The sequence below is a fragment of the Stenella coeruleoalba genome (genome assembly GCF_951394435.1).
Source record: "Stenella coeruleoalba genome assembly, chromosome: 5".
Classification (NCBI taxonomy): Eukaryota; Metazoa; Chordata; class Mammalia; order Artiodactyla; family Delphinidae; genus Stenella; species Stenella coeruleoalba.
Window position 1 is genome coordinate 95,762,749 of NC_137150.1, and position 25,556 is coordinate 95,788,304.

The 25,556-nt window shown below is 40.5% G+C and overlaps 2 protein-coding genes across 2 annotated transcripts in view; both read left to right on the forward strand.

Moving 5' to 3' along the window:
• The first annotated feature begins 1,316 nt into the window (after positions 1-1,316).
• Positions 1,317-5,881, forward strand: RPL24 (ribosomal protein L24). Its single transcript, XM_079922786.1, has 6 exons — positions 1,317-1,379; positions 1,511-1,586; positions 2,122-2,232; positions 4,514-4,650; positions 5,069-5,132; positions 5,762-5,881. Exons 1-6 carry the CDS (start codon positions 1,375-1,377, stop codon positions 5,840-5,842), a joined length of 474 nt encoding a protein of 157 aa, XP_079778912.1. The 5' UTR covers positions 1,317-1,374; the 3' UTR covers positions 5,843-5,881.
• A 3,733-nt stretch (positions 5,882-9,614) lies between these two features.
• ZBTB11 (zinc finger and BTB domain containing 11) overlaps positions 9,615-25,556 on the forward strand; it is a 35,828-nt gene continuing 19,886 nt past the window's right edge. The window contains exons 1-3 of the mRNA XM_079922035.1: positions 9,615-10,161; positions 16,618-16,853; positions 17,483-17,714. Coding sequence (XP_079778161.1) covers positions 9,852-10,161; positions 16,618-16,853; positions 17,483-17,714 — 778 coding nt within the window. The 5' untranslated portion in view covers positions 9,615-9,851. The remainder of the gene's footprint in view (positions 10,162-16,617; positions 16,854-17,482; positions 17,715-25,556) is intronic.

A 25,556-nucleotide genomic window follows, 5' to 3' on the forward strand; every position in this document is an offset into this window, starting at 1 on the left:
TCAACACACAACAGATGAACAGGAGAAAAAGAAAATTAACCAAATTTAATTCATGCGCACAGAGGTCTCACAGAAATAAGTCCTAAGTAAGAAGTTGCAAAAGCAGGCAGCTTGTATATTTTTTAGACAAAGGAACAATAATTAGTAAGGAATTTAAGCAAAGTTTGGGCTTTGGGTAGTAAATTAGTATCAAAGTTTGTTTATACAAGCTTCTGTGCCCTGAATTCCCTATCTCTGGTAATAATGATGTCTTCCTATCTTCTGGTACAGTACAGCGAGAGAGTATGAGAGATTTATTTCCTGCTTCCAAGGGGACACAGAGGAGGGTCTAAGTATCCCTCTTGCACCTACCGGTTCTTAAGTAACATGAATGCAAAATATCCACTATGCCATTGAGGCATACTTTGGAGCAGCCTGCCAATGGGCTCCAACAACAGCATAAACCGATCATTAGATTTGTTTCCTAGTCAAGTACTCCAGCCTCGCACACAATTCAAGGATTCTCTTTTGCCATTCCCCATCATTTGCTGAAGTACCGAGCATTACAGAAGGGGTCAAGCGATCCAGGCATCGGCCTTCCCGGTGGGCCCGGGCAGGGCTGCCTTTTCCAGAGAAGGGCTTTACCGTTTCCTGAGCAACCACCGGCCGCTACCCCCACACCCCCGCCTCTAGGTAGCAGCCGGCAGCCTGGCAATCGACCGCCACCGGCAGTCGTCATTTTGCAATGCTTCGGCGCTTACTTAATATAGAGTTTGTAAACTAAATGAATTAATGTATGCATATGATTTAGCACGAGTCCTGGCACACAGAAAGAGAACACTCAACGAACGTTAATTATAATTAATGCAAAACGCCATCAAGCACAATTCCATTTGCACGGCCTCAGAGACAGTTCAGATGTCCTTATTTTTTTTGCAAATGTGGAAACTATTACAATTTAATTTTGTTAGTTAAGGAAATGGGCCAGCACAGAAGGCAAAATATGATTTTAGGTTTTACCTAATTGGTATTCATCTATACATCACTAAACTATAAGAGGGAGGGGAGAGAGGAGCCTCTTCTCTTTACCTCACGTTCCCTGCAGTAGGACGAAGCTCTAGGAGAGACGACAGAATGACTCAGAAAGCAACTGCCTGCCTGTCCCTCCCTCCCCGCCTGTAGAGCCTTAACGGCCTCTAGCGCAGTTACTCCAGAGGCAGACGGCCACCGGGGAACTCTAGACGTGTCTCCCCGGCGAGGTGACGTCATCACCGAACGCCGGGGTTAGGGAAGAGAATTGTGGGAGGAGATTGCTTTCCCACGACCTTATAAGGGCTTTTCCCATGATCCTTTCCTTCTTTTCGCCATCTTTTCTTCTCGCCGGCGCTAGCAGCAATGAAGTAAGCAGGAACCTTATATCCCAATCCTCTTGCATCTTCGGGCAAAGGGCCTCTCCGGCATCCCAGGCATGGCTTCTTCTTTCCGAAGATATCCCCTACCCCACCTAATGTGCTTTCGCTTTTCGTTACAGGGTCGAGCTATGCAGTTTCAGCGGGTACAAGATCTACCCAGGACACGGGAGGCGCTACGCCAGGACCGACGGGAAGGTGAAAGGCCGCTTGGGCTAAACGCACCTTTGCTGCTAAGGAAAGACCGGTCTCGTTCAGTCTAGGCGGGATCCTTCACCACATCACCCTTGGTCCCTGAAAAGCTTGTTCCGGGGACCCTGTGTGCAATGATTGTTAGGATCAGAAACCTCTAAGTGAATCAGTCTTGAGCTTTGATCGAATGTAAATCAGGTCGGAAGTTAGGAGCTTGTGTAACATTAATGTTCCAGTGTAAGGGCAGTGGGCCACCGGGGTATTTGGCTATTTTATGGGCACCAGGTCCTTTTGGAATCTCGGGAGGGACAGGAGTTAGATGCCTTCCAGAATTTGACACCCAACTCTCTTCTGCGTTATGAAGTTAGGTTTGTCTACTCGAGAAAAGACAGGGCGAAACGCAGAGTTTCCTGCCAGTTCTGTGATACAAGCCTTTTGGTCTGTATGGGCCTCAGTTTTGTAAAATGAGAGGATAGAATTAGAATATTAATTCACTAGTAATTTCAAGCTCAAGACTCCTACTTTGAACTTGTCACGACAGGTTTTCCAATTTCTTAATGCAAAATGTGAGTCGGCATTCCTTTCCAAGAGGAATCCTCGTCAGATCAACTGGACTGTCCTCTACAGAAGAAAGCACAAAAAGGGACAGTCGGTAAGTGAAATGCACTTTCATGTTGTTGAAACTCTGAGCATCATTTACTGCTTTTTAAAATTAAATGAGACAGTGTGAAAGTACTCCTAACTGAAAAGCATCAGACAGTGAAGTGAAAATGATTGATATAAAGAGTGCCTCCTTATACATCTTAGGCTCACAGTAAAAATATCAAGTTGAAATTTGAAAGCATTCCCCCTTCCAGAGTTAGGTAAATTACATTAAGCTCACTTGGGTTATAGTGCACCATTAAAGTGTTTAAGATGTTCAAGTGGTGGCAACTAAATAGTTCTGTGAAAACTTGGTATTGGTTATAATGCTTATAGAATTATTCCCAATGTAGGTATCATATTGTGGAGTCTTCCAGCATATTAGTTCTTAAAACTGGTTGTGTTTTTTGAAGTGGTTTTTTAGGTTGTTGAAACAGATTTTTGAGAAAAGGTTTGAGTGTCATGGCAAGAGAATTAGTATTCAGGAGGCTTGTGAATATTTAGTGAGTGAGCACCTCCTGGGTGAAAGACATGGCTAGGTATTATGGGAGTTCAGAGGAAGGAAAAATTCTAAATAGGGGGATGTGACATACCCAGTAGGGTGGCCGTTATCCAAACGGGGGTGGGGGTGGGAGGAATTACAAATGTTGGTGGGGATGTGGAGAAATTGGAACCCTGTGCATTGCTGAATGAAGATGGTGCAGGCACTGTGGAAAGTGGTTTGGCAGTTTCTCAAAAAGTTAAAGAGAATTACCGTCATATGATCTAGCAATTCCATTTCTAAGTCTATATACACAAAAGAATTGTAAGCAGGGACTTAAACAGATTACTTGTACACTGATGTTCACGGTGCTGTTATTCACAGTAGCCAAAAGGTGGAAACAACCAAATGTCCCATCAGTGGATGAATGGATAACTAAATGTGATAAATACATACAGTGAAATATTATTCAGCCTTAAAAAGCTGACAGGCCTGACATTATGCTAAGTGAAATAAGCCAGACACAAGAAGACAAATATTGTATGATTCCACTTTTATGGGGTACCTAGTTGTGGACAAATTCATAAAGACAAAGTAGAGGTTACCAGGCAGGACTAGGGGGGAAGGTGGAATAGGGAGCTATTATTTAATGGGTGCAGAGTTCGTTTTGAATTATGAAAAAAGTTCTGGAGATGGAAGTTGGTGTTTGCACAATATTACAATGCCACTGAATTACACACTTAAAAATGCTTTAAAATGGTCAACTTACTGTTATATATATTTTACCACAATAAGAAAAATATTTTTTAAATGGATTTGAGGTAAGAAAAATATAAACAGGTAAATACTGGCATTTTCTACAATAAAATTTCACCTCTGTATAAAGTTTAAAGTATTGGTAAAACAAGCATTTTGGTTAACCACAAATGTGCCCTCTTTTCTCCATATGTCCTGTTTAAAAATTTTAAGATATTTTGCGTATCCCTGCTTTAATAAATAGTTCATTTTATTTTTTCTTGGTAGAATCTGCAGCAGATGTGTGAATTGTACTGTCTTGATTCCCAGACATTCCCTACATTTGGTGGCTTTCCTGTCTTAAATCATCTTCTAACTTGACTATTTCTCCCAGTGTCAATACTTGGAGTAAAAACAAAATAGAGTTGAGGTTTGATAATTTTTTTCCGAAAGCACATTCTTTATCATAAAGTCTTGTTAAGATCACTTTTAAAGTACTATTCAGTTAACTTCCTTAGAGTTTAACTTTCTGTTCTTCTAAATAATGGCCAGGATTTGTAATAGATGGTTTAACCAATCCATAATCGGAAAACTTATCTGTGTATTGTAGTATTTTACATATAGATACTTTAAAAATATATATTTGTATGTATATTTCATTTCAAATAATTGCATGGATTATTTTTGGTCTTTCTTTTTTTTTTTTTTGCTGCACTGTGCAGCATGTGGGATCTCAGTTCCCCAACCAGGGATTGAACCTGGCAGTGAAAGCCCAGAGTCATAACGACTAAGCCACCAGGGAACTCCCTGGTTGTATATTTCTGTGGTCTGAATTGTGTTCCCCCCCAAATTCATATGTTGAAACTGAGCCTCCAAGGTGATGGTTAGGAGGTGGGACCTTTGGGAGGTGATACAGTCATGAGGGCAGAGCCCTCATGAATGGAATTAGTGCCCTTATAAAAAAGGCCCGAGAGAGAGCTCATTTGCCCCCTTCTGACATGTGATATATTTCATTTCTTCCCGACATTCATGAAGCAAGGTTGCTAAGTGTGGTCCCCATCTTTTTGTTCTGTAGGAAGAAATTCAAAAGAAAAGAACCCGCCGTGCAGTCAAATTCCAGAGGGCCATAACTGGTGCATCTCTTGCTGATATAATGGCCAAGAGGAATCAGAAACCTGAAGTTAGGAAGGCTCAACGAGAACAAGCTATCAGGTGAGGAAGCTCTCATTATGAGCATTTCAGCTGTTGGAATGGATTTTAGGTTATGTTTGGGTTTATAGGCACAGAAATCTTAATCTCATGTTATTTTGTGTTGTGTTACTTGCATCTGTATAGGAATTGTGAAATTGTAAACACTCATGTTTAATAATACAGAAGTTTATACTATAGTCTAAATGATTTGTTGAAATTCTATATGCAATTATAAAGATACTGTACAATTTCTAACAAATGTTAAGCTGACTTGGTGGTTAATGACATTTGTTAATAAATCCTTTGGATTTATCATACAAATAATTGCAGGTGGGGAAGGAATATGTTAATTCTACTTTTCCCAAACACTAGCCTCTTGTTAATAGACTATACCCTTAAGGAGTAAAGTGCTTTGCTTATGTTATTTTTAACCCCACAGGGCTGCCAAGGAAGCAAAAAAGGCTAAGCAAGCATCTAAAAAGACAGCAATGGCTGCTGCAAAGGTAATTGTGGGATTATCTTGGATTTCTCATTTAAAGCAACAGAAAGATTTATTTTTAATCCAAATTGTGGTAAATGAAAGTTTCAGTTTTTTTAAGGAATTTAGTTCAAGGCTCTAATGGAAATGATGTCCATAACTGATTTCTGAGTGAGTGATTCCGGTCTCCAGAGAGGTCCCTTTGCTAAAGCCAAATGCGTATGTTAGTGCTATATAGAAATAGAAAGGGGGAAAATAAAGGTGTTTTAAAGTTTATTTTGAAATAATTCTAGATTTTCAGTAAAATTTTCTATAATTGTACAGAATTTACCCAGCTTTTATCAGTGTTAATTTCAATAACCATAGTAAAAATTTCAAACCAAAAAATTAGCATTGGTCCTTCTGTTCTTAGGATACAGTTCAGGGTCCCACACTGCATCTAGTTGTGTCTCTTAACTCCTTCAATCTGATATCTTTGTCTTTCGTTTATATTTCATATAAAGGTGGACTTCATAATATTAGGAACACAGATAATTAGGAAAGCAGTCTAGGAAACAAACAGAATCTGGGCATAAGAGAGCAGTGATTGGGGGAAAAAAACCAAAACAAAAGCTCACATGGAATAATGCCACATAACATATTGTCTTTTTACAGGCTCCCACAAAGGCAGCACCTAAGCAAAAGATTGTGAAGCCTGTGAAAGTTTCTGCTCCCCGTGTTGGTGGAAAACGCTAAGTTGGTAGCTTGGATTTTTAAATAAAGATCTGACTATAACTAGATTGTGGTGGAATTTTTACTCCTAAATTAGGCATGTTCAGCCTACACAGTAATAGCTAAACCACACAGTTAGGAATTTAAGAGCTAGGTGGGTTTTTTTGTTTTAATAAATTATTTATTTATGGCTGCATTGGGTCTTCTTTGCTGTGTGGGCTTTCTCTAGTTGCAGTGAGCAAGGGCTACTCTAAGTTGTGGAGCATGGGCTCTAGGCACGCGGGCTTCAATAGTTGTGGCGTGTGGGCTCAGTAGTGTGGCTCACGGGCTTAGTTGCTCCGCGGCATGTGGGATCTTCACAGACCAGGGACCGAACCCGTGTCCCCTGCATTGGCAGGTGGATTCTTAACCACTGCACCACCAGGGAAGTCCAAGAGCTAGGTATTTTTTAAAGAGTTCATTTCTTGGGAATAGTGCCTCCTAATGTAAGCCTCTTGGAGAGATGTTAAGCAAGATGATGTAAATAAAATAAGATCTATATGGTTAAATGCAAGCTTTGCTCAGCTGAGGCTATAAGGGCATGTTACAGACTGCATTGTCTAAACTTTTTTTGTTACATAGCTACAAGTACTAGGATGTTGCATAGATTTTAGCCAGGTTGATTGCTAAAAGATGCATTTTTTTCTTCTGTCTGCAGAAAGGAAGCCTTCTTAATGAGTTATTTTCTTGTTAAATTACCCTTCTCCATAATAGACACATTTATTTCATATTGGGGATGCCTTTTGGTTCACTAGTATCTCACCTTTTAACGATTAGCTTATAGCTGAGTTAAAACTACTTAGAACTATCACCTGTATAATCTGCTCTTGCTTCCAGAAAATAAGCTTAAATGAATACAATTTCTTTTACATAAATGGGGTAAGGAAAATAGTAATTGTAATTGTTGTTAAGAATAGGCTTACAGGGCTTCCCTGGTGGCGCAGTGGTTGAGACTCTGCCTGCCAATGCAGGGGACACGGGTTCGAGCCCTGGTCTGGGAAGATCCTACATGCTGCGGAGCAACTGGGCCCATGAGCCACAATTACTGAGCCTGCGTGTCTGGGGCCTGTGCTCCGCAACAAGAGGCCGCGATAGTGAGAGGCCTGTGCACTGCAATGAAGAGTGGCCCCCACTTGCCTCAACTAGAGAAAGCCCTTGCACAGAAACGAAGACCCAACACAGCCATAAATAAATAAATTAAAACTTAAAAAAAAAATTGGCTTGCACTTCTTCAAAAAGCAGATCATCACGTACCACACTGTGCTAAGTTGCAAGGAAACGATGAACAAGTTACATCCTCTTGAGAAACATGCTTTTTATACATAGGAATAGTATGTGAAGGTAAAATACATCAACACTGCCCCTCACCTCCATTCTATCCAGGGTGATGGAATTAATGATTATATCTGGTGCTTGTTAAATTCAGGCATTGGTCTAGGTGTTGGGGATAAAACAGTCTTTGGAGGACTTGAAAACTGAAAAGGTTTATAAAGTAAATATACATATACAAGGTAAGCTGGTTGGCTGGCTTTTGCTTAGATTTTGTTTGGGGAAAAAACCCTTTTTATTGTGATTTTTAAAAAATATATGAAAAAAGAGGTCATGCAGCTGTGAACAGAGAAAGCTTAAAAGCCAGTCAAAATACCCAACGTGAATGCAGAGCTACATGTTCTTACTTCTGAACACAATAAAATGTCCCCTTAAAAGCACTGCTTTTTTCGTCTAAATGCCTTAAAATGGAACTGCCCATTCTGATTACCTTTGAGTCCTGAACAGCTTGCAGCTCAGGACAGTATAAACACTAAATACTTGTTCTCACAGGACAGCAAGTTTAGCTTTTCTCAGGAAGACCACTGGACCACGTGTAAAACATTTTACTAAAACATTTCTCTATTGGCCCAAAGGCACAGAGGAGAATCCCAAGTTTCAGTGGACTTCTCAGGGTTTTCACGGGGTGTGTTTTGATAGAAACTGATTTGGGTGTGGAGGGATTTCGACTAACTTAGCTTCTCTTAGCCATGTCCACAACTTGTTTACTTAAAATTTTAATCTACTTACATTAAATTTAGTTTTTTTTAATGTGTTTTCTTTAAAGGTTTATTTTTAATTTTTATTTTTTTGGCTGCATCGGGTCTTAGTTGCGGCACGTGGGCTCTTAGTTGTGGTGGTGGGTTTTCTCTAATCTAGTTGTGCGCAGGCTCCAGAGTGCATGGACTCTAGTTTGGGCAGGCAGGCTCTAGCTGAGGTGGGCGAGCTCAGTAGTTGTGGCATGCAGGCTTAGTTGCCTCGCGGCATGTGGGATCTTAGTTCCCTGACCAGGGATCGAATCCGCATCCCCTGCACTGCAAAGCGGATTCTTACTACTGGACCACCTGGAAAGTCCCACATTAAATTTAGTTTTAAAGGAAGTCTATTTCACAGCAAAACTGGTGGTGCTGGCCCAGCACATATACATCCCTTGGAGGGTGGATTTGGAAATCCATTCTGGGTGCCCCACCCCTTGGGAGCAGGGGTGTGTCTCCATCTTCTAATTCCTCCCTCACCCAGCTGTAGTCTGTGGAATGAGTGGCCCTAAGGCCTGGTAGTTCTATCTTTCCTCAGGGCCTGGGAGCTCATGTACCTACAGCTAGAATGTTCAACTGCCTCAAACAACCGGGCCATTTGGAAATTCCTGCAATCCCCACCCCCAAGTGCCGGGGAACTGAGTGCATCCCGCTTTTTTTTGTTGTTTTAATTTCATTTATTTAGGTTGCGCTGGGTCTTAGTTGCGGTTCGTGGGCTCCTCTGTTGTGGCATGCAAACTCTTAGTTTGCATGTGGGATCTAGTTCCCTGGCCAGGGATAGAACCCGGATCCCCTGCATTGGAAGTACGGATTCTTAACCACTGCACCACTAGGGAAGTCCCGCATCCTGCTTTTTGAGCCCACTGTTTTCACCATCTGTCCACACCTATCTCCAAAGGGTCACCTCACTCTGACTGCAGACTCTAGGCTGGGAGAGGAGAGGGTTGGCCCAGAGTTTTCAGGCTCCAATAAAGCACCGCGCAGTCTGAGCCGCCTCGGCCTTTTGTGCATTCAGTATATGTTGGGTGTAAAATGGAGAATTTTTTCCCCTAAGTTTATGTAAAAATATATGCCAATAAAGCTGTAAGAAAACACTGCTAGCTGATCTTCCTCACTCCTTGCCAACATGACTACCTTCATAGGTAAAAAATCGTCAATACATAAGCTGATCATTCCAGAAAAATGACTATTCCATGGGTAGTTAGGAACCAGCAGTCGCTTAGAAATTACATTAACTCCTATCACGGAGGGATTTAGATTTTATAACACTTAACTGGAAGCTACATTTCCATGAGAAAGGGCTTTCTTTGGTCTTACATCCAGTGGCTAATATTATACTAGGGGCCTCAAAATCTGGCGCTTTTATGTTGCCGGGTGTCTTAAAACGTAGGCGGGGTCAAAAAGACTCCTTTACACCTTGGGGTATTTCCGACGGGATTAACAACTGCCCACCACCGCCTCCTACACGTGCTCAGATCCTGGGAAAGAAGGGAAAAACAAAAAGGGAAACTGCCAGGACTTAAGATGTCTGCTCAAAACCACTTCGATTTCCCAGGAAGGGCCTACCCGCTACCAAAATGTCCGTCCGCAGTCCTAACGTCACTTGGTCGGCTAGATCAAGCTAGAAAGCCATTGCGCTCCAATCAGGTCTTAGCCCCCTCACCCACTGCCCTTGATTTGCGTCACTTCCGGTGGTGCAGCAGCCATTTTGTCAGTCGCCAGCGGATCCCGCGCGCTGGAGAAGTGCAGTTCCTCTTGGTTACCAACTCGTCAGTTCTCCCTCCACGGTGCGGGCGCCCTCGAAGAGCACTCACCACAGACACAGCCAGTCCTCCCTACAGTGCCGCCACTGCTGTTGCATCCGCCCGGAACTAGTGCGCTGTCTTCCTCCCTTGCCACTGACAGGCGCCCTCGGGGAGCCGCCGTCAGCGATGTCAAGCGAGGAAAGCTACCAGGCCATCCTGCGCTACCTGACGAACGAGTGCGAGCCGTACGCGCCGGGCACCGAGGGTAATGTCAAGCGTAAAATCCGCAAGGCGGCCGCCTGCTACGTGGTGCGCGACGGAACGCTGTATTACCAGCGGAGGCAGCGGCACCGCAAGACCTTCGCCGAGCTGGAGGTGGTGCTGCAGCCCGACCGGCGCCGGGGGCTTATCGAGGCTGCGCACCTAGGCCCGGGCGGCACTCACCACACCCAGCATCAGACCTGGCACGACTTGTCCAAGACGTACTGGTGGCGAGGTAAGACCTCGCTCGCGGTAAGGGGGAGGGCGGGCGGCTTGCTCCCAGAAAAGGCCCGCAGCCAGAGGCGGGCCTGTCTGGGCACCCGCGAGTGTGAGGGTCCGGCACCCTCCTCCCGGACGCTGCTCGCGGGCCCAGCCTAGCCCGTGCCCGGCGGCGGAGCAGCTGCCAGGCGGAGCCGAGAGGGTGGGGGACGCGAAAGGAGCCGCACTTCCCACAGGAAGGAGGCCGGGGAAGCTGGGGGCGGGCCCTGGCCCGGGGTGGGGCGAAGGGGGCTTCGCCGGGGGCCGGCCCAGCCGCGGGGAGGGGCCGGGACGCGCGGGGTGCGCTGGGCCCGCCTCCTTCGGCGGCGCGGGAGGCGGTGGCTTCTTCCCTTTGCGGACGCTTTTGGGCGGCCGTTGCAGGTGCAGTGTGTGTGCGTTTAAAAATTCTGTTTGTGCGGATGGTTTGGGAGCGGCGCGGTCCGCCCAGAGCCCGGCCGCTTTCTGCAGTGCGTTCCGCTAGGGTGTTGGCCAGCGGGTTTGAGCTTCTGCTGATCCGCTTGCCGGGGTTCCTCTTTGTGCTACTGCGGCGTGAATAAGGAATCATACAGTTGTGTGCAGAAGTGATTTCGAGTGACTGTGTGGAAACAGTCATTTGAGCCTAGTTTTTAGGACAAGAATTTTAAAAGCAGGTACTCTCAATTCTGGGTATTTTAATATTCTTCCGTTTGCCGTAGTGAAGAGCGATTTGGACACTGTGAGGCACTGTGTATACCCCAGAAAAGATGAGGTTTCTGGGACTGTTATGGTTCGGGAGTGTGGCTTTAAAGTTTGACTCCTTGGGAACCAGGTTAGGGAAGGAGAGAAAGGGTCCTTCGGGTTTTTGTTTTTGTTTTTTACCGTCCTCACTCTCCAAAAAGTTGATGAATATTCAAATCGTTTATAATTTGTAAAAGTTTGCAGGCCTATAGAATAGGTTTCGTCAGGAACGATTCCGTATGGTTCTGCAGAAATTAACTTATGGAACTTAATCTGTGAGTAAGGAAGTTAGACTACTGAATATGAACTTTTCTGGACAGGTCTTTTTGCATCTTAAATAATTTTTTCGTGTTTTCAAAAACAGCCCAGCTCTCTATATTCTTCTTAAAAGCTTTTCCTTATTTTATATTTTAAACCAATATCTGACTTAAATTCTTATAGCGACATGACTGAAGGGTAAATATGGAGTAATTGCTGCATTTTGTTAGGATTGATTTGGTCAGACATAGTTTTGTTGAACAAATGTCTCAGGTTTAATATTTTATGACATGTTAAAACGATAATTATAGCTAAAGGTAACACGGATCAAGCTTTTACATGCAGGCATAGTGCTGAGCACTTAATTTATTTTTACATAGTATTTAATCCTCATCAAACCTTGTAAGATGAAAACATTTGTCTCTGTTTTACAGATGGGAAAACTAAAAGCACCAGGAGCTGACCTTTGGGATTTCAAACTTTTCTTAATCACTATTATATGGTGCTAAATGGGCTTAGTGTTCAGAATTTTCCTTCCCTAAATTGATTATCTGTGAGTGATAATCTAATCCAGTATTTTGTTTGTTTGATTTTTGTTTTAGTGTGCAGTGTCTTAAAAGACAAAAAAAAAACCCTGGGACTGTGTTGATGTTTATTTTTTTTAATGAGAGATACATTTGTGGATAAGTAGACTTTTGAAGTCCTTAAATGTCCAGAACAGCTGTTCTCTAAATTTGGTACTAAACCCCTGAACAGGGAGGCCCTGAGATCCTTTCAGAGAATCCCCAAAGTCAAAATTATATTCATAATAATACTAAGGCATTATTTGCCTTTTTACTTATTGTATCACAAGTATACAGTGGCGTTTTCCAGAGGCTACATGACATGTGATACTATGGCAATAGATTGAATGCATATATGATAATCTGTCTTCTGTTAAACCACGCATTAAAAAGACTTGCAAAAGGGGCTTCCCTGGTGGCACAGTGGTTGAGAGTCCGCCTGCCGATGCAGGGGTCACGGGTTCGTGCCCCGGTCCGGGAAGATCCCACATGCTGCGGAGCGGCTGGGCCCGTGAGCCATGGCCGCTCAGCCTGCGTGTCCAGAGCCTGTGCTCCGCAACGGGAGAGGCCACAACAGTGAGAGGCCCGCATACCGCAAAAAAATAAAAAATTAAAAAAATTAAAAAAAAATTAAAAAAAGACTTGCAAAAATGTAAAGTAGCACACTTTTCTCACTAATTTTTTTATGTTTTGGTAAATAGTATTTTTCGTATAAATGCTATTTTTGTTAATATGTAATGGGTTTATGATACTATTTTATATCATTATTTTTATTATTTTAATATTTTTTCATTTAAAATGAGAATTCATAGCATCAGAGAAGTTTGCTCTCGATTATTAGCTATTCATTTTGATGTTTATTACATTAACACTTTGCTCATTTTACTTGTTTGTTATAGGCCTATTAAAATTATCAACACTGGGGACTTCCCTGGTGGTTCAGTGGTTAGGACTCCACGCTTCCACAGCAAGGGGCGTGGGTTCGATCCCTGGTTGGGGAACCAAGATCCCGCATGCTGCTTGGGACTGCCAAAAGGAAGAGAAAAAAAAAAAATTAACAACGCTGCATAGACAGAAAAATAAACATTCTTGGACCTGGAACTGATAGCTGATAAAACATTCTTAACTGTCAGTTTTTAATGTGTCATACACTACAAATGGACCCTTTTTATAACAAACATACTCCAAAGCCCTGTAGATGTTTATCTGGGAATTAATAAGATCTAATCAGTGTAGATGCCAAGAAAAAAACGAATCCAAAGTCAGGGGTAGTTTACTGGGATTTATTATTTATGCTGCTTTTTCTAGAATGTTGCCATCATAAGCAATGCCATTATATCCTGGTAATCAAGCAAGTTTGTAGCAAGTTCACTTGTTTGAGCACAGTGAAAAACTGGCTCAGTGCCTAAAGTTGACATATAGCAAATTTATTTCAGAACGTAAAATGTTAGTAGATAGTCTCATCCTCTCAACCCCTTATTTTATCCTGTATTATAGTTGTATGCTGGAGTTTCAAAATAAATGACCCTCTCCCCTGCCTCAGTCAAATGCTGACTTACGGGGATCTACAATTAATGCAAAATGTGAAGAGAAAATTAAATTAGTAGGAAAAAAGATTAAACTACGAAAATTATGTAATAGGTTAAATTAGCCACCTGCAGAGGTTCCTACCCTAAGAACTGATTTGTTTTATGGGGATAAATTGATGCTGACATTATCTAATCTAGAAGAGGAGGGTGTAATTTCTGAAAACCCAGCAAGAACTGGGTCTATGTTAATACAGCTATAACTGATCACTTTGTAACCTCTTTGAAAAAAAAATCTGAATGACTAATATGTGTGGAGAAATAGAAATAGGAGCCACTATTCTCTGGGCCTCATCACTGATAGGGAGGGAGGGAGGTTCTTGAACAGCTAACAGGAGCAAATTGTTCAATTTGGCAGATGTCCGGAGTAAGGGTTCTCAACCCTGGACAGTTTTGCCTCCCAGGGAACATCTGACTATGTCTGGAGACAATACTGGTTGTCATAACTGGTGGTGGTGTTTGAGGGGCTGCTCTTGACGTCTGGTTAGGTGGAGGTCAGGAATGCTCCTAAACATTCCACAGTGCACAGGACAGGACAGTCTACCCACCTCTCCCTGCCCCACAAAAAGAATCATCTGGCCCAAAATGTCAACACTGCTGAGGTTGGAAAACGCTGCTCTAGAGTGAGAATCTGTTCCTCGAGTTGTTTTATCAGAGGTTGTTTACCCACTAAGTCTATGCTCAGTAAAGAACCTTTTAATGCTAATTTGGTATTTTATGTGGACTTTCTTTTTGGGGGGAGGGGCTGCATTGGGTCTTTGTTGCTGCGTGCGCTTTCTCTAGTTGCGGCGAGTGGGGACTTCTTTTGGTTTCAGTGCACAGGCTTCTCATTGTGGTAGCTTCTCTTGTTGCGGAGCACAGGCTCTAGGCGTGCAGGCTTCAGTAGTTGTGGCATGTGGGCTCAGTAGTTGTAGCACATGGGTTTAGTTGCTCCGCAGCATGTGGGATCTTCCTGGACCAGGGCTTGAACCTGTGTCCCCTGCATTGGCAGGTGGGTTCTTAACCACTGTGCCACCAGAGAAGTCCCCTATGTGGACGTTTTTATGGAGGTTGACCATTGAGCATCATTTAATGCTTACGTAGTAGTTACCTTGTCTCAGACACTGTTCAAAGTGATTTATAAATATTAATATTTTATCATTATAACATGCTGTGAAGGTAAGTGCTCTTATCCCCATTTTGGCACAGAGAGGTTAGGTGACTTGGACATGGTCACAAAGCTAGTCAGTGGATTCAAATTTTCCTGCATAAAGTAATTTCTACCCCTTGTGGTAATTACCCACTCTTAAAATAGTAAGTTAACTACCTTTACACATTTATGTCTTTTCAGTGATTAATTTGAGTCAGATTCTTTCAGCTTAATCAGCTCTGGGCAAGCTAAAGAGGTCAGGTTCATGAATCTGTAAAGCTAGATTTAAGATGCATCCCATCAAAACACTAACACTAGAGTTAAAGAACTCCTAAAATATGATAGGATGATTTTTTTCAGACAGTTGATCGACTGTCATACATTAATATCTTTTTTTCTATAAATTTATTTATTTTTGGCTGCGTTGGGTCTTCGTTGCTGTGCAGCGAGCGGGGGTTACTCTTCGTTGTGGTGAGTGGGCTTCTCATTGCAGTGGCTTCTCTTGTTGAGGAGCAAGGGCTGTAGGCACACGGACTTCAGCAGTTGCGGCACGCGGGCTCAGTAGTTGTGGCGCTTGGGCTTAGTTGCTCCGCGGCATGTGGGATCTTCCCGGACCAGGGCTTGAACCTGTGTCCCCTGCATTGGCAGGCGGATTCCTAACCACTGCACCACCAGGGAAGTCCCGAGAATATAATTTTCCGAATTCATTAGTCCAGTGTGTACTTCTTTTAGTAAGTATGGGATACAATACAATTTGAGGAATATTGCTTAAATACTATCTGAAGGTTGATGTGCAAGTAATTTGGTATAATTTATCATCTTGAAACTCTTTTCAGGAATTTTCTATATACCTCTGTATCATTTTAGCTAATTAACAGCCTTTTCATTGGCATTTTACTTGGGGATTGTGGGGGAAGAAGTTTCTGTCACAGGGATTGATAAATGTGTTCCTGGGTAAGTAGCATAGTATCCTGAAAGTCACATGACTTCTGGAGGCCCACTTATGCAGTTTACTAGGTGTGACTTTGGACAGGTTACCTCTTAGGGCTTCATTCTCCTTGTCTGTAGAATGGGAATTAATTGGTCCTCCCTTACAAGTATGATGGAGAGGGGGGAGTGTGTGTTAAGTGTTCCTCCCTGCTTCCTACCCCATCCCAACATTTTGAGTTGAAAGTTGAAATTCAAGGAGCTTCCCTGGTGGCGCAGTGGTTGAGAGTCCGCCTGACGATGCAGAGGACACAGGTTTGTGCCCCGGTCCGGGAAGATCCCACGTGCTGCGGAGCGGCTGGGCCCGTGAACCATGGCCGCTGAGCCTGCGCGTCCGGAGCCTGTGCTCCGCGACGGGAGAGGCCGCAACAGTGAGAGGCCCGCGTACCGCAAAAAAAAAAAAAAAGAAAGTTGAAATTCAAAGTAGGGTTTTATGAGTGGCTCGTGTATAATCAACTTTTGATAGATTGTGTATACTGTTATTTAATAAAACTCTAAAAGCTCATAGCTTTCAAAGACAAGAGATATATTTTACACTCATTACAAGTTTTGGTTGTGGTCCTTTTCAGGTTGCAGATTGGCTCCACCTGTTTTTTTCATCTACATTTCAGGCTAAAGGGCAGTATCCATCTGGAACATGCTGCTCTTTGACAGAGGGGACATAAGTCAGGGAACCGATGGGAAACATTGCTTCTTAAAGCTTCTGGTGACACATGGTATCCATCATATTCATTCATATTCCATTGGCCAAAGCTAATTGCATGGTGAAGCCTGATGGTAGTAGGGTGGAGAGTTATTAGCGTGAACCACATTATTATATTACTGTTTATGAAGGTCAAAAACAGTTGAATATTGGCAATTTCATATAGTTCCTATTGCATGAGTGAGTTGAAACTCACATGGAGATGGATGGTGCTACATAATCATACAGCGAGTAAATGAATAACTAAGAGTGAACAACAAAACAGTCTACTTCGGCATGGAGACAAATTGTCATTATAACATATCTTTGAAAAAAATGTATCTTAAATTCTAAATAATTCACTCTACATACTTTATGGGCATGTGTGTGTCTGTATACATGCACTTGAATATACATTAGTATACACAGATTAAATAATGAACAGTATAATCTTCAGTTTTCACATGAGAGCAGTATTAAATTTAACTAGTTAATTTTTGTTTCATTGTAGGTATATTAAAGCAAGTCAAAGATTACATTAAACAGTGTAGCAAATGCCAGGAGAAACTAGATCGATCCCGTCCTATATCAGATACTTCAGAAATGTTGGAAGAATTGGGACTAGACCTTGAATCTGGAGAAGAAAGTAATGAATCAGAGGATGACCTGAGCAACTTTACTTCGCCTCCAACTACAGCTTCCAAGCCTGCAAAAAAGAAGCCAGTATCCAAACATGAACTTGTATTTGTAAGTGGAACTTTCCATTCAGCTTAACATTGGTAACTAGTGTGTTAGTATTTATAGTCTTAACTGAATTTTTTCTTAAACCACTAAAACTGCTTCCCTTTTGGCACTGTCATTGTCATGTTGTTATATGCCCTAAAAGTTTGCTAATACTGCCTCTTCCTTAATCATAAGTATTCCTGTTGTTTCTTCTCATCAGAATGTAATTTGTTGGTTTGTTGTTAATTACTCCTCCTCTCTTCTTTTTAATAGTATATTGGTACAGGTAGACAGAATACATTTCTGGAAGCAGTCTCTGGGTCATGCAGCAAGGTAAAATTAAGCTGACTAGGTCTTTGTTTTTTGCCTGCATTAGTTTCTTATATCATCAAATAAATTTCTGACTAATAAGAGGAGGCAGCAAGAAGTGAGATGCAGATTTTCATTGGGTCAAGTAGAATGAACATAGCAGAAGATAGTGAGAACAACGTATCTTTTTATTGAAATACATAGGTAATAAAGAATATCAGGTTATTTCTTCATATTAGTGGAATCTTTTACAAGGGAATAATGTGTCTTGTTTTAAATTCTGTTAAGGGTAAAAATACAGATGATATGTAATGCAACTCTTGGTCTCAAACTTATTTTGATAGGTTGACACCAAAGGAGTGGTGAAACGTTCTTCTCCAAAACATTGTCAGGCTGTCTTAAAACAGCTGAATGAACAGAGACTCTCTAACCAGTTCTGTGATGTTACTTTGTTAATTGAAGGAGAAGAGTACAAAGCTCATAAATCTGTTCTGTCAGCTAATAGCGAATATTTTCGAGATCTTTTTATTGAAAAAGGAGCTGTTTCCAGTCATGAGGCAGTGGTGGATCTTTCTGGTAAGAATTTTCTGATATTCTTGTTTTTTGTTAATAAGTATATACTGGAAGAGGGGTGTGTATATCTTACAAACTCAGGTTTTATGCTCAAGTGAGAGAAGCCCACTTACAGAAACAGACTAAGCTGAACTGTAAGGTCCTTCCTTTTAGTAGGGTTTCCAAGATAGAGTTATGAAAAGGCTGTCATTTCCTATCACTATCCGTTAGCGGAGATGATTGTAGCAGTAGTAGAATTTCTGGGATTTACACTGTTAAAAACAGTTTGAGAGAAATCCATAATTGCACCAGTGTTATTACACTAAGTAAATATATTACTTTAAAATTGACTGCCTGAATCTTATGTTGTGCAACATGAAATTGTAGAGCACTTATGTAGGTCTGTTGTTTTTCATTTTTTAAGATTAATAATCGTCATTCATTAGATTCGATAATCAAATTGTCAATATAGAATAATCAGAATTCCAGATGTGGTTTTTTCGTTTCTTTGGGGCTGCTGCTGTTGTTGTTATTATTATTAAATGAATAATTTGACTTTCTTTTGGCCTCACTAGAATTTATGTATTGGCTTAGGAGTCAACAAATGAAAATTTAGGAAGCATTAAAATAGGTAACCTTATTTATACATTTCCTCATAATATTAATTTGCTGTAATTCTTGATTTACTGACACCACTGTGTGAAATGTCATTTCCCCTTTCTTAAACAAAAAAATGACTTTATCCAGATATATAAATACTTACCTAGTTAACCACTGATCCTTTTCTACCTTATACTTGTTAAAACTCACCTTCTCTGGAAAGACAAATTCATATATTTTTCCTTAACAGTAGCTATATGTTTAATTACTAAAAAATATTTCTGAAGCATCCATTGTTTGCAAGGAACTGGCCTGGGCTATGGGGATACAGTGGTGAACAAAAACTTTTACAGAGCATAGAGTTGCATTACATCCTAGATTCGTGATATTTACTTTGGTGACTCAGAGGAGAAAATACATCTTATTCTGGGCCATCTGAATAATAAAACCTATCACAAGTGTAGTCTTGATGTGTTAGCTTTGGAATTTTTTCCTTATCTTTCATGCATCTTTTTTTTTTTTTTTTTTTTGGCGGTATGTGGGCCTCTCAGTGTTGTGGCCTTGGGCCCAGCCACTCCGCGGCATGTGGGATCTTCCCAGACCGGGCACAAACCCGCGTCCCCTGCATCGGCAGGCGGACTCTCAACCACTGCGCCACCAGGGAAGCCCTCATGTATCTTTTTTTTTTTGCTGTATGTGGGCCTCTCCCACTGCGAAGCACAGGCTCCGGACGCGCAGGCTCAGCGGCCATGGCTCATGGGCCCAGCCGCTCCGCGGCATGTGGGATCTTCCCGGACTGGGGCACGAACCCATGTCCCCTGCATCGGCAGGCGGACTCTCAACCACTGCGCCACCAGGGAAGCCCCTTCATGCATCTTTTATGCATCTGAAGCAGAAAGAAGAGTGTGTTGCTCTTTTCCAGTTTCTCAGCAGCTTATAATAGCAAATGAAATGTCTGCCCCCAAATAACTGCAGCACAGCATTCTATTATTCCAACAAAATATCTCATTTATTCTTCATTCTATATGCTTATTTTTATATATTGTTCAGCAAATATGGTGTAAACCAATAGCAGGTGAAGTAGACATTGTTAAAAATTTTGTTTGATTTTTAAATATTTAGTAGACTAATTATAAAATATGTGTAATGTATAAAAAAGCAATGATAAATGACATCTGTTTTCTAATTACCTAGTTTAATGGTTGTTGAATTCATCAGTATTTTCCTTTATGTTGTTTATGCTTTAAAAAAAAATTCTTCCCTACTCAGTCGTAAAGATATTTTCATATACTGCCTTATAGTTTTCCTTTCATATTTAACTTTTAATCTATTTGGAATTTTTTTTTTGATGGTGTGAGATAGGTGTTTGATTTCATTTTTTCCCATTTTGTTTCAGAACCATTTAGTGAAAACTCCCTTCTCTTCCTACCCATCAGCCATGCAAATTCTCTTAAAAAACACATTTTCACATGTTTGGTACTGATTATAAGCTTTTTTCCAGTCTATTGGTTGTCTCTTCTCACACTCTTATTGCTTGGTCTTAATGACCTTAGCTTTATAATAATGAAAGTCTCCCACCTTAATTATTCATGTGGGTCTTAGTTATCCATAACTCTTTGCTGTTCCATATAAACTATTAAAGCAGCTTGTCTGCTTCCATAAAAAGAAGAAAAATGTATTTTGTTAGGGATTACATCGAATTAATAAAGTTTTAGAGGTTTTTCCATAAAAGTCTCACACATCTTTTGTTAGATTATTCTAAGGTAGTTTATACTTTTTGATACTACTATAATTTGTTTTCTTAAAATTATATTATTTCTGATTTATTTTTGGTAACTGTTGATTCTATATACAGTAGTACTGAATATAGAATCAACAAAGTAGTACTGTATATAGAGTACTGTATATAGTAGTACTGTATATAGAATCAACAAAGAATCTATAGATAAATGTCTGAATGACTACTAGTCATTCAGACATTTATCTATACTCTTTGAGATTTTCCATATAAAACAAATACTGAATATATTAATATATTATCTGCTAATAGTAATTTTTTTTTCCCTACCTTTCCAGTCCTTATATTTTGAACTTTTTTTTTCTCGCTTTACAGTGCTGTTTAGGACTTCAAAAGAACCCCAGCAGTTACATAGAGGTAGTGATAGAGGGTTCATTTATTCCCATGGTAAAGAAAGACATGGGAATGCTTTTTTTTCTTTTTTAACCATGAAGTATATTATTTGGTGAATGTTTTAAATAGATAACCCTTTACCCCCTTTAACATTAAGGAAATTCCCTCTGAAATAGGTGTGGACTTACCACATACTTTTTCTGTATCCGTTGAGACCATCTTTTTTTCATTAACGTGGGAAATTACATTGGTTTACCAATGTTAACTCAATTTTTCATTCCTGAGATAAATCCAGTTTAGTCATAATATATCATCTTTTGTACAAACTGCTGTGTTTGGTTTAGAATGCTAATATTGTTAGACTGTTTCCAAGTGTATTCATGAGTAATTTTCCTTTTTCACACTGTTTCTGTCATGTTTTGATATCAGAGTTGGTTTAGTCTTATAGATTGTGTATTCCCTCCAATTTTTTACATTCACTGAAGTAGTTACTATGAGATTAGAATTATTTGTTTCTTGAATTTTTGGTAGAATGGTGGCTAAAATTGACTGGACTTTTGGGGGAAGATTTTTAGGTACTAATTCGACAAGTTTAATGGTTAGGGAATTCTTTAGGTTTTCTATTTCATCTTGAGTAATTTATAGAAAGTTTTGCCATAATATGTCCATTTCATCTAAATTTTCAAGTTTCTTGGCACAATTTTTGTTGGTGGTGGTGGTGGTGCCACGCGGCCTGTGGGATCTTAGTTCCCGACCACAGACTGAACCTGGACCCTCGGCAGTGAAAGCGCAGAGTCCTAACCACTGGACTGCCAAGGAATTCCAGCACAAAATTTTTTAATATTCTCTTCTAAATGCCTCCAGTGACTGTAGATTTGTCTCTTTCATTCCTTCTGCCTTCTCTCTCATTTCTGAATTTTTTTTACTAGAGGTTTACTGACTTTTTAAAAAAAAAGTTGGCAGACTATAACTTGTAGGGTGGCCCACTGCCTGCTTTTGTAAATAAAGTTTTATTGGGAGACAGCCACACCCATGTATTTATATATTGTCTGTGGCTGCTTTTGAGCTTACAAGGGCAGAATTGAATAGTTGCTACATAAACTAGTGACCCACAAAACCTAAAATATTTGCTTATCTTGCTCTTTACAGAAAAACTCTCCTAACCCTCCCTATCCCACCCCTCTAGGTGGTCACAGAGCACCAAGCTGATCTCCCTGTGCTATGCGGCTGCTTCCCACTATCTATCTGTTTTACATTTGGTAGTGTATATATGTCCATGCCACTCTCTCACTTTGTCACAGCTTACCCTTCCCCCTCCCCATATCCTCAAGTCCATTCTCCGGTACGTCTGTGTCTTTATTCCTGTCTTACCCCTAGGTTCTTCTTGATATTTTTTTTCTTAAATTGCATATATATGTGTTAGCATATGGTATTTGTCTTTCTCTTTCTGACTTACTTCACTCTGTATGACAGACTCTAGGTCCATCCACCTCATTACAAAGAGCTCAATTTCGTTTCTTTTTATGGCTGAGTAATATTCCATTGTATATATGTGCCACATCTTCTTTATCCATTCATCTGATGATGGACACTTAGGTTGTTTCCATGTCCTGGCTATTGTAAATAGAGCTGCAATGAACATTTTGGTACATGACTGTTTTTGAATTATGGTTTTCTCAGGGTATATGCCCAGTAGTGGGATTGCTGGGTCATATGGTAGTTCTATTTCTAGTTTTTTAAGGAACCTCCATACTGTTCTCCATAGTGGCTGTACCAATTCACATTCCCACCAGCAGTGCAAGAGTGTTCCCTTTTCTCCACACCCTCTCCAGCATTTATTGTTTCTAGATTTTTTTGATGATGGCCATTCTGACTGGTGTGCGATGATATCTCATTGTACTTTTGATTTGCATTTCTCTAATGATTAATGATGTTGAGCATTCTTTCATGTGTTTGTTGGCAGTCTGTATACCTTCTTTGGAGAAATGTCTATTTAGGTCTTCTGCTCATTTTTGGATTGGGTTGTTTGTTTTTTTGTTATTGAGCTGCATGAGCTGCTTGTAAATTTTAGAGATTAATCCTTTCTCAGTTGCTTCATTTGCAAATATTTTCTCCCATTCTGAGGGTTGTCTTTTGGTCTTGCTTATGGTTTCCTTTGCTGTGCAAAAGCTTTGAAGTTTCATTAGGTCCCATTTGTTTATTTTTGTTTTTTATTTCCATTTGTCTAGGAGGTGGGTCAAAAAGGATCTTGCTGTGATTTATGTCGTAGAGTGTTCTGCCTATGTTTTCCTCTAAGAGTTTGATAGCTTCTGGCCTTACATTTAGGTCTTTAATCCATTTTGAGCTTATTTTTCTGTATGGTGTTAGGGAGTGATCTAATCTCATACTTTTACATGTACCTGTCCAGTTTTCCCAGCACCACTTATTGAAGAGACTGTCCTTTCTCCACTGTACATTCCTTCCTCCTTTATCAAAGATAAGGTGACCATATGTCCGTGGGTTTATCTCTGGGCTTTCTATCTTGTTCCATTGATCTGTCTTTCTGTTTTTGTGCCAGTACCATACTGTCTTGATTACTGTAGCTTTGTAGTATAGTCTGAAGTCAGGGAGCCTGATTCCTCCAGCTCCATTTTTCATTATCAAGATTGCTTTGGCTATTCGGGGTCTTTTGTGTTTCCATACAAATTGTGAAATTTTTTGTTCTAGTTCTGTGAAAAATGCCAGTGGTAGTTTCATAGGGATTGCATTGAATCTGTAGATTGCTTTGGGTAGTAAAGTCATTTTCACAATGTTGATTCTTCCAATCCAAGAACATGGTGTATCTCTCTATCTATTTGTATCATCTTTAATTTCTTTCATCAGTGTCTTACAATTTTCTGCATACAGGTCTTTTGTCTCCTTGGGTAGGTTTATTCCTAGATATTTTACCTTTTGTTGCTATGGTAAATGGGAGTGTTTTCTTGGTTTCACTTTCAGATTTTTCATCATTAGTGTATAGGAATGCCAGAGATTTCTGTGCATTAATTTTGTATCCTGCTACTTTACCAAATTCATTGATCAGCTCTAGTAGTTTTCTGGTAGCATCCTTAGGATTCTCTATGTATAGTGTCATGTCATCTGCAAAGAGTGACAGCTTCACTTCTTCTTTTCTGATTTGGATTCCTTTTATTTCCTTTTCTTCTCTGATTGCTGTGGCTAAAACTTCCAAAACTATGTTGAATAAGAGTGGTGAGAGTGGGCAACCTTGTCTTGTTCCTGATCTTAGTGGAAATGCTTTCAGTTTTTCACCGTTGAGGACGATGTTGGCTGTGGGTTTGTAATATATGGCCTTTATCATGTTGAGGAAAGTTCCTTCTATGCCTACTTTCTGGAGTGTTTTTATCATAAATGGGTGTTGAATTTTCTTGAAAGCTTTCTCTGCATCTATTGAGATGACCATATGGTTTTTCTCGTTCAGTTTGTTAATATGGTGTATCATGTTGATTGATTTGCATATATTGAAGAATCCTTGCATTCCTGGAATAAACCCCACTTGATCATGGTGTATGATCCTTTTAATGTGCTGTTGGATTCTGTTTGCTAGTATTTTGTTGAGGATTTTTGCATCTACGTTCATCAGTGATATTGGCCTGTAGTTTTCTTTCCTTGTGACATCCTTGTCTGGTTTTGGTATCAGGGTGATGGTGGCCTCGTAGAATGAGTTTGGGAGTGTTCCTCCCTATGCTATATTTTGGAAGAGTTTGAGAAGGATAGGTGTTAGCTCTCCTCTAAATGTTTGATAGAATTCACCCGTGAAGCCATCTGGTCCTGGGCTTTTGTTTGTTGGAAGATTTTTTTTTTTTTTTTTTTCAGTACGCAGGCCTCTCACTGTTGTGGCTTCTCCCATTGCAGAGCACAGGTTCCGGACGCACAGGCTCAGTGGCCATGGCTCACGGGCCTAGCCGCTCTGCGGCATGTGGGATCTTCCCGGACCAGGGCACGAACCCGTGTCCCCTGCATCGGCAGGCAGACTCGCAACCACTGCACCACCAGGGAAGCCCTGTTGGAAGATTTTTAATCACGGTTTCAATTTCAGTGCTTGTGACTGGTCTGTTTATATTTTCTATTTCTTTCTGGTTCAGTCTCAGAAGCTGTGCTTTTCTAAGAATTTGTCCATTTCTTCCAGGTTGTGCATTTTACTGGCATAGAGTTGCTTGTAGTAATCTCTCATGATCATTTGTATTTCTGCAGTGTCAGTTGTTACTTCTCCTTTTTTCATTTCTAAATCTATTGATTTGAGTCTTCTCCCTTTTTATCTTGATGAGTCTGGCTGATGGTTTATCAATTTTGTTTATCTTCTCAAAGAACCAGCTTTTAGTTTTATTGATCTTTGCTATCGTTTCCTTCATTTCTTTTTAATTTATTTCTGATCTGGTCTTTATGATTTCTTTCCTTCTGCTAACTTTGGGGTTTTTTTCTTCTTCTTTCTCTAATTGCTTTAGGTGCAAGGTTAGGTTGTTTATTCAAGATGTTTCCTGTTTCTTAAAGTAGGATTGTATTGCTATAAACTTCCCTCTTAGAACTGCTTTTGCTGCCTCACATAGGTTTTGGGTTGTCGTGTCTCCATTGTCATTTGTTTCTAGGTATTTTTTGATTTCCTCTTTGATTTCTTCAGTGATCAATTCGTTATTAAGTAGTGTATTGTTTTGCCTCCATGTGTTTGTATTTTTTACAGATCATTTCCTGTAATTGATACCTAGTCTCATAGCGTTGTGGTCAGAAAAGATAATTGATACAATTTCAATTTTCTTAAATTTACCAAGGCTTGATTTGTGACCCAGGATATGGTCTATCCTGGAGACTGTTCCATGAACACGTGAGAAAAATGTGTATTCTGTTGTTTTTGGATGGCGTGTCCTATAATATCAGTTAAGTCCATCTTGTTTAATGTATCATTTAAAGCTTGTGTTTCCTTATTTATTTTCATTTTGGATGATCTGTCCATTGGTGAAAGTGGGGTGTTAAAGTCCCCTACTATGAATGTGTTACTGTTGATTTCCCCTTTTTTGGCTGTTGGTATTTGCCTTATGTATTGAGGTGCTCCTATGTTGGCTGCATAAATAGTTACAGTTGTTATATCTTCTTCTTGGATGAAT

Coding starts and splice junctions, on each gene's coding strand:
- RPL24 (XM_079922786.1), top strand. Junction 4,651..5,068: donor CAACGAGAACAAGCTATCAG/GTGAGGAAGCTC, acceptor TTAACCCCACAG/GGCTGCCAAGGAAGCAAAAA. Junction 5,133..5,761: donor CAGCAATGGCTGCTGCAAAG/GTAATTGTGGGA, acceptor GTCTTTTTACAG/GCTCCCACAAAGGCAGCACC.